Below are 8,667 nucleotides of genomic sequence, written 5' to 3' on the forward strand. Positions count from 1 at the left end.
TTCACATGAAACCTTTGAGAAGGGACCGGCAGCACCCACCGGCGCAAGCAGCTACAAGGTGGGTGCAAACTGCGTCACCGCAGCTCAGCGCCCTGGTTTTGGGGCGGGACATTTTGGGAAAGTGCTAATGTCTGGGAGGGAAAGAATGAAATTCCTATGGGTCTTCACCCAGGGATTGACACCAACAGGGGTATGTCGCCACGTCCCCTCCTCAGTCCCTCGCAACACTCATTGCTCTTTGGAGTGTTTGGCTTTTCGTAAAGATTCTCGCTGGTGATTTTGGTTCCCGAGCGATCGATGTCTAACACCCCCCTGGGGAACCAGGGAATTGGGATGGCGTGTCCCAGGGGTGGCAAGGGTCATACCCGAGCCGCTCGCTTTGGTTTCTCACCCCTTGGACCTGCTGGTATGAGCCGGGGGGGGGGGGAAGGATGTTGGGAAAACCATGTCAAAGGAAACATTTCTCCTTGCACGTTTCTCCCACAGCGTGGATGATGCCGGTGGCACCGATGGGACGTGCTCAGCCACAGCGAGGCCCGATGTTGTACGGCAAAAGGAGCCTCCAGCGGGATTTGGGGGCTCTTTAACACCCGCCGTGGGGTTTTATCCCCCTGCAAGCCAGGTACCAACCTCTCCCAACAGCAGATGTGTGTTAGGAAGAGAGGGAACAAACACTGGGCTGTCCTCACCCGTGGCTCCCTCTGGGTTCAAGCACAGGAACAGCGGCTCCGAACCCCCAGAGCTTCTGCCCATCTGCCTCCACCGCAGGAGGAGACAAGGGAGACACACCGGGGGAGACGCTGGTTTCCCACAGCATGTGAGACATGGGAAGAATTTCAAAAATCCTTTGTTTCATACCCAAAACCCAAGGCTTTGGCTAGGACAGGGGTGATCTCCACCAGGCACCGAGCCACCGCTCTGTGACAGCTTCTTGCTGTAATGACCCCCCCGGGTGAGACATGGACAGAGCCCAGCTGGAGCAAAAACAAACTGGAAGTTTCAAAGTCCGTCTTTTTTACCAAGCAGCACCCGATTGCTATGGAGAACAAGGGCAAATCCATGATTTGGCTCCTCTGGGCAAGGGGCCGAGGCTGTTCCCACGTTGCATCCTCTCTCTTCTTCCACCTGCGCAGTTTTGCTGTCTGGAAATAACCTCCTGGCTCCTCAGGTCACCATTTCCACACGGCATGCCCCAAATTTATCCCATCTAACAAAAAAAAACCCCAAAACCCTCCCAGTTTGCAAAAAATAAATAAACCAAGTCCCCAAAATCCCACACCTGCTTTTTCCAGAGGAAAGCAGAGCAATTTGGGCATTTTAATGGTACCACTTTCGGTTTGCCATCCCCGACGCTTGCCATTTCAGCCCGTCCATCAAAAACACGTGGGCTGCGTTGCTTGCTCCCTGGGGGTTATATTTCTGCTCTTGTTGTTGTTGTTGTTTCCATCCCCTCTTTCTTGGAATAAACTTGATGTCTTGTCTGCCAGCTGGCCAGGGGCTGCAGCCAAGCAGAACCCATTAATGTGGCACTATAGATTTTCAATCCCATGAAAATCTGCTGCCATTTTAAATAGAGCATTTATTTATTTCACTCAGTGGCATGTCCTTTTGCTGTCAGGAAGACAAATTATTCCAGTCCTGTGACAGAGCTCACGATAACGCGGCAGAAAAGCTTTGAGAGCAATTTATACCAAACTGTGGCATCCGTCTACCTACGGAGGGGCAGCCCGATACTGGTGGATAGCCCAGAATAAATCCAAATTTCAGCCCAAATCCCTTCCTAAGGAAACTTTTTAAATTGTTTTATTGCAGAACAAAGTATCTGACTCAACCCTCGATTTCCAGACGTGGGTGTCTGAAATATTTAGTGTGACCAGGATGCTTTGCAGCCCCATAACCAGTGTGGAGGGATGCGCAAGGCTGCGCGATTGTGCCCCGGACGACGGGGCGATTGCAATTTAACTCCTTTGTAATCAACCTGCATTGCTGACAGATTAATTTAATTCCTTCTGCTGTTCGCCACAGTAAAGCCAGCGCTGGAGGGAGGGGAAAAGGCTTTACATTGAAAAGCCTGCTGGAATAGACGAGGGGAGTTTTTTTGCATTAAGGGTTGCCAGATGTTTAATAAACATCTTTACTATCAGCCCAGCCTTGACTATAAATAACCTGACTTGTATTTTAAGCCGCGTAACGCCTGCCAGCTGCTGGGGATCGCGTTCCCCAAGTTGTCTCCGGCGCCAACCGTTTGCAGCGCGCGAGTGGAGCCGTCGGAAATGTGTTATTTCCTTCCCCAGGAGGAAAAAACGGCTTTGGGAGAGGCTCTGGGCCCCCACCGCAGGCTCGCCTGGGTAGAAACGCGCCCCTGCCCACGCACAAATCCTGCCTGCTGTGGGTAGCGCCTGCACGTTTGCCTCGGCACACCCTACGGGAGTGCACGGAGAGGGATAAAAGGGAGAACTATTCCTTGCGGGCCCTTATTTTGTGGAAGAAGAGGAGGGGATAAGAGGGGTTGGTTGATTCTTGGTTCTTGATCTCCCTGCATAACTCAACCTGCCCTTCACCCGCAGTTCCCCAGTCTGTGATTTCCAAATCTGCCGGGGGCCAGGGACCGCGCCTCTGCCGGCCAGGCGCAGGGACACATCCCGACCTCTCCTCCACTCCCAACCGCCGTATTTTTTTACTCCCAACAGGTTTGCAAAAGTCTCGGATGTCTCGAACAGGGCGAAGGACCCCGGCAATGCGCAGCGACAACTCCAGGAGCTTTTCCAACCCTGCAGCCTGTGAGCACGCCCATCTCCAGAGCTGGCGACAGTTTTGCTCTTCCCTCCGGCAGCAGCGAGGTCAGGCCGGATTTTAACCCAGAGGATACGTCACTCCGCTCAGAAATGCGATTCAGCCCAACACTCGGGTGCTTAAAATTTGGGTTGTTCCCCATTTATGCTCCTGCCACAGTGGCATGCGCCTGCTACTCGCCCCAGTGAGATGCCGTCGCCGGCATTAAGCGCCTCCTCAGACCGGGCAGCTGCTTTTTTGGAGGGATAAATTAAGAAAAAAAAGAAAAAAAGAGACATTTTTACCTCTGGCCGGCACCTTAGGATGCTTCTACCCAGCCAAACCCGCCGCCCCGGCCCTGCCCGCTCCTGCCTGCCCCTGCCGGTACCGGACTACAGCTCCCGGCAGGCCGTGCAGGCAGACAGGCAGGGCCGGGCAGAGCCGGGCAGCGCGAGCGCAGCGCTGCCTGCAGCAGGGACCCACCGCGCCGCCTTCTCCCGGTGAGGGATGTATGGGGCGGCTCCGGGGGGCTGGGGGGTACAGGGGATGGGGCTACCCAAAAATATGGGTACAGGGAGAAAAAAAAGCTGCCAGGGGCTGTGGGTACCAGATGTGGGTACGGGGGGGCTGCAAATACAGGGGGATGGGGGTGCCACGGGGGTGTGAGTAGCGAGGGGTGGGAGTGCCGGGGGACGGGGGTGCCAGGGGACGGGGGTGCCAGGGGACGGGGGTGCCAGGGGACGGGGGTGCCAGAGGCTGTAGGTACCCAGGGGCTGTGATTTCTGGGGGATGCAGGTACCAGGGGGACATGGGTACCATGGGGACACGGGTGCCAGGGGGACAGGGGTACCATGGGGAGGGAAGCCATGGGAGATGAGGGTACCAGGGCTGCGGCCTCCGGGGGGTGGTGCGGGTACCCGGGGATTCGGGCACAGGGTGCAGGGTGCTTCCCCAGACCGGGAGGGGACCCAGCCAGGCGGTCCTGGGGCACGGAGCCCCCATCATCGGGGTGCTGGGATCCGTGGGGTTGGGGGGCTGGGGCACTACTCCTGTCCAGCCTTGGGGTACCACCTCTGCGATGACTTCACGGTCTTATTAAGGACTAATTTCCACCCAGGCAGGGAAAACACAGGCAAGCCTGGGGGTAGTTTGCTGTGGAAAGTTACTGGGGCCCACGGGGAGTTAGCGCCTGTTCACAGACGTGGCCCGGATTTCTCCGCTTACCTTCACCGGATGATAATCCCTAAATCCCAATGAGATTAAAGGCAGAAAGGAAGGTGGCTGGAGTTCCCCCTCCCTGCCTTCTCCACGCTTCCCAGATGACAAAATCCCGCCTCCGTCTAACCCTGCTTAAGCCGTGTGCTCCGCTCGCCCCCCGCCAAAAAAACATGGGGCAATGAGGGTGAATCCCCATCCCGCTTCGCTCCTGCAGCCCCGGGGAGGTGGGAGCTGCTATTTTAACCCTCTTTGGTTTCCCCCCCCCTCCACGCCAGCAGGTCTGGAAAAACCTTCCCGCAGCCATGGCGCTGGTGAAGAGCGGTTGGCTTTGGCGGCAGAGTAAGTGTGACCCTCGAGCCTTGACCCCCAGGTTGGGAGCTCCCCTCCCAAAACAAAAATTAAAACTCTGGAGAGGTTTTGCCTGCTGGGAGGAGGCATAGGGGTGAGGGGACAGTCCCTGACCCCAGCAGTTAATCCACAGCAGCGACAAAATCGCGGCTCAGCCGCACGTGGATTTACGTAAGAGGGGGGAGAGGGGCCGTCTGCCACGAAAACAGACGCGCGGCTCCAGGTCCAGGGCTGGATCCGGGCCCGCGCGCACGGCGGGGCAGCACCGAGATGCCCTGATGGCTTCTTTGGCAGCTCTTTTAAACTTCAAGCCAGCTGGCCATGCTGCCCACGCCAGGCACAGGCGCCCTGCGGGACACAGTGGCTCTGGCAGGGGTTGGTGGGATCCGGCTGCAAATTTGGGGGACAGCGTTGGGTCTCATCGGGGCGCTGGCCGCATCCCACCGGCCTCGCTGGGGTCCTTCACCTCCTGCCCATCCCCTCAGGCTCCATCCTGCGCCGCTGGAAAAGAAACTGGTTCGTCCTCTACCTGGACGGCAGTTTGGTTTACTACCACGACGAGACGCAGCGCGACATGGATGGCCGGATCCACGTCAAATACAGCTGCCGGGACGTGAGGACCGGCCGCGAGTGCCGAGGTGAGCAAAGCCCTGCGCTGGGCTCTCCGCGTAGCTGTAACCCTTTGAATTGTACTCATCTGGGACACCCCAAAAATCATCCAGGCAGCCTAATTCATCCCGTTCTAGCTCCCAGCCAGCGCCGGACTGTCCCCCACCCCAAGATGCACGCTGCATCTTTTCCGCGGGGAAGGAAGGAAGGAGAAACTCTCCTCCTGGTTTGTGCTTGTTCAAAACATGATCCCCCGGCGCTGACTCGGCCCTCGCCGTCTCGCATAAACAAGGAGAACAAAGCAGTGGCTCGGCCCACGGCCACCGCACAAAGCGTCTTTCTTGGGCTGCGAGCGGCGGCGAAGCCACGACGCCACGGTGAGAGACCAAACGCAAAGGTTTAACTGCAGCAGCGGGTCCCACCGAGCGCTGAGGTGCAGGCGTAAACAAGCCTCATGGATTTAACACTTTGTTCTTGCTCACGATCCAACGCCAGCGGCGAGCGGCTCGCGCTTCGGCAAAATTTGGGTGCCTGCTGCAATCTGACCAATTCAAAGCAAACGCAGCTCGGCGGAGATTTTTGGCAATTTTCTGTCCTTCCATTTTCTTTCTGCCGTGGGGGTGGAAGTTTCTGCGTGCCAGCTCTTCGCCTGTGTTGGCTTTTAACCTTTGAGAGCCCGATCGTAACTTGTAAAGTGGAGACAGAGCCAAAAAAATCAAACCCGAACTACGAGCACAGAGGCCCAGTAGGTTTTTAATGATTGCATTCGCTAGCGACACACGACCGGGCTGCTCATGCCGGGGTAATTTGGAGCCGGATGCTCTCCCAGGAGGGTCCATGCGGGTCTCTGGGGTGTCTCTCGCACTGAGGCTGGATCCTGCCCCTTCCCTTCCCAGACGTGCAGCCGCCCGAGGGCAAGAGCCGTGACTGCCTGCTGACCGTCGTGCTGCGGGACGGCTCCAAGACAACGCTGTGTGCCGAGAGCGAGGACGACGCCGTGTAAGCCGAAACGTCACTGTGGCGGCACCGAAATCTCCTCGGTGCCTTTTTCATCCCAATTATCTGAGCCTGGAGAGCGCCTCGGCCACACGAGAGCCCCCTCCCGCTCCCACCACGTCCCACCCGTGGCTAAAACCCCGCACAGCCCCCGCTTATCTCAAACGCCCATGTGCGCTCGCAGGGCGACAGGCGCAGGCGGCGCTTGGGTTTTCCTGCTGCATAATTCAGCGCCAAAGCAGCTATTTTTACAACAGTCAGTCTCCTGCGGGGCGGGTTTCCCTCCCAGATGAGAAATCACCTCTCAGCTCGACCGAGGATCAGTGGGGAAGGGTTTTCATGGGTAATTGGTGATAAATAGTGTGAAGGTGAAGTCCTAATTGGCTTAAGGCCATACCCAGCAGGAAGAAACACCCACTTTTAGCACTGCTCCCCTTTTATTTATTTCTATTTTTTTTATAAAAATTAAAATACTTATAAAAATAAAAAAACCTTTTTATTAAAAAAAAAAAAGGGGGGAACCTTCCGCTGCACTTGGATGGAGGGAGAAGTTCAGTCGTGGCCAAGCCGAGCTTGACTCCAGTTGAACGGAAATTCATCCATTACCTCCATTTTCCCCCCAGTTTAGATGCCATTTTCCTGCCCGCCCTTGTTTTATCCGGGGCCGTTCCTGGGGCGCAAGTTTAGCCCCATCCCCATGGCATCGGGTACCTCCCGGCACCATCCCATCCCCACCTATAAGCCCAGCGCTAATTAAAAGACGAGCAGCAGCCCCACCCAGCTCACAGGGAGGGCACGCGTTCCCCCGGCACAACCCAACACCGGGTCCCTCTCTTCTGTTTGCAGTGCTTGGAAGATGGCTGTGCTGGAGGCTAAATCCACCCCGGTGAGGCTCCATCCCCCAAAAAGAGGGGTGCCGTCCCGGCACGGGCTTCGGGCAGGGCGTGGGGGGAGGTTACACCCACCTGAGCCTGTGTGTCCCTGACCCCGAGACCCTGCGCCCATCGGGCAGCCTCGGGGCGGAGGGAGTAAAGCCCCTGGAGGGGTGACCCTGTTCAGTGGTGGGAGGTGACAGGGACACAGTTACAGGGAATGGGGGCAGAGTTAAGGTGACAGGGACACAGTTACGGTGACAGGAACAGAGTTAAGGTGATGGAGGAACTTGGTTAAGGGGAAAGGGGGCAGAGTTAAGATGATGGGGACAGAATTTAAGGTGACGGGGGGCAGAGTTAAGGTGATTGGGGTGCTGGAGCAAAGGCTGCCCCCGGCACTTTGGAGGCCCTGGGCCCCGCTTTCAGCGGTTCAGGGGAACCCAAGCGATTCAGAGCCCCATCACACACGGGGGAAACTGAGGCACGGCAGCGGGCTTGCATCTCTGCTGTGCCCCATGCCGCGCCGGTCGACCCCAGCCACACGCCGCGCTCCCGCTGCTCTCAGGTGCACGTCTACGACCCCTACGACGACGACTACTACCAGACCGTGCCCCTCGACTCCCACCAGACCGCCTACATCAGCTCCGGCCACTACGGCCACCAGCACGGAGGTGGGTGGCCCCATCCCTCCCCAATGTTCCTTTGATGCCTTAGTACCAGCCGTGGGATGCTTCGTTTGGCCAGGGTGTCGCGGCTCCCCCCTCAGCACACGGATCCCCGAGTTTTGCAGTTTCCAGGGGCCGATGGGATGAGACCTGGCAAACTCTGTGCATGGCAGCACAGTCAGGGTGGAGAGGGGCAACAGCCAAAAACAGGGGGTTCCCCTTCCATTCCAGGCCAGTGGCAGCCCTTGGGGGAAGTGGTACCCCTCTGCTGGCAATTGGGGGGGCTGCACCGGGAGGACCCCAGCTCACCCCCCACTTTTTTTTGCCTTGCAGCTCCCGGGGTGACCCACGTCATCGTGCGCGAGGATCCCTACCGGGTCTCCGGGGACCAGATGGCCCTGGGGCTGCTGGCGGGGGCCGCCACCGGCGCTGCCCTGGGCTCCTTCATGTGGATGCCATGCTGGTTTTAGCAGCCCCGCGCTCTCCTCCCGCAGGATGCAGCCCCCCAAGCTGGGCCGTAGCCCCCCAACACAGCCTCCTTTGCCTCCCCAGCCCGGTTTAACTCACCCTGGCTTGGTAACCCGCCATGAGCCACCCTCAGCCTCCCAAAACCAGCCTGCTCAGCCCCAAACCCACCCCACATCCTCCTCCCAGCCCCAGCTTCTGCATTAAATAACCCCCCTGCTTCAGAGACACCCCCCACCCCCCCCAAACAACCTCCCCCAAAACCTCCAAGTGTCCAATTCCCACCCGAAAAGGGCCTGGGGAGCTGCCGGGGCTGGCAGCGGAGGGGAGGGCGCAGTGCCCCGGCCCCAAAACCCGGTTCCATCCCCCACCCCAAATCTCCACAGGGAGCTGGTTGCAGAAATACCTGGGGGTTTTTTGGACCCAGGGGGAGAGTGGGTACGGCTCCGAACAGCTATTCTGGGGAGATGGATGATTTTTTTTTTTTTTTTTTTTTTTTTAAAGCCTGCAGCAGAGTAAAGGGCTTGGGGGGCAGAGGGGGCTGCACAGAAGCTCCAACACCGGAGCTGCTGACGTGAGAGGCAACCTCAGGGACACTCAAGAGTCAGGTTAGATTAAAGATTAAGGGGGATGAAAACCTTTGCAGGATTTCCAACCCCTTCCAGCCTCACGCTGGTCCCCTGGGCCTGGCCAAGCTGAAGAAATAGGGCCAAACCCCCTGG

At 57.9% G+C, this 8,667-nt stretch overlaps 1 protein-coding gene across 1 annotated transcript; it reads left to right on the forward strand.

Moving 5' to 3' along the window:
* Nucleotides 1-4,292: 4,292 nt before the first annotated feature.
* On the forward strand, nucleotides 4,293-8,180 carry PLEKHB1 (pleckstrin homology domain containing B1; the record flags this gene model as incomplete). Its single annotated transcript, XM_082004380.1, has 6 exons — nucleotides 4,293-4,329; nucleotides 4,824-4,976; nucleotides 5,844-5,946; nucleotides 6,790-6,829; nucleotides 7,381-7,486; nucleotides 7,814-8,180. 6 exons carry the CDS (start codon nucleotides 4,293-4,295, stop codon nucleotides 7,948-7,950), a joined length of 576 nt encoding a protein of 191 aa, XP_081860506.1. The 3' UTR covers nucleotides 7,951-8,180.
* Between the last annotated feature and the right edge of the window lie 487 nt (nucleotides 8,181-8,667).

This window comes from Phaethon aethereus, assembly GCF_964289735.1.
Source record: "Phaethon aethereus genome assembly, chromosome: 1".
Lineage (NCBI taxonomy): Eukaryota > Metazoa > Chordata > Aves > Phaethontiformes > Phaethontidae > Phaethon > Phaethon aethereus.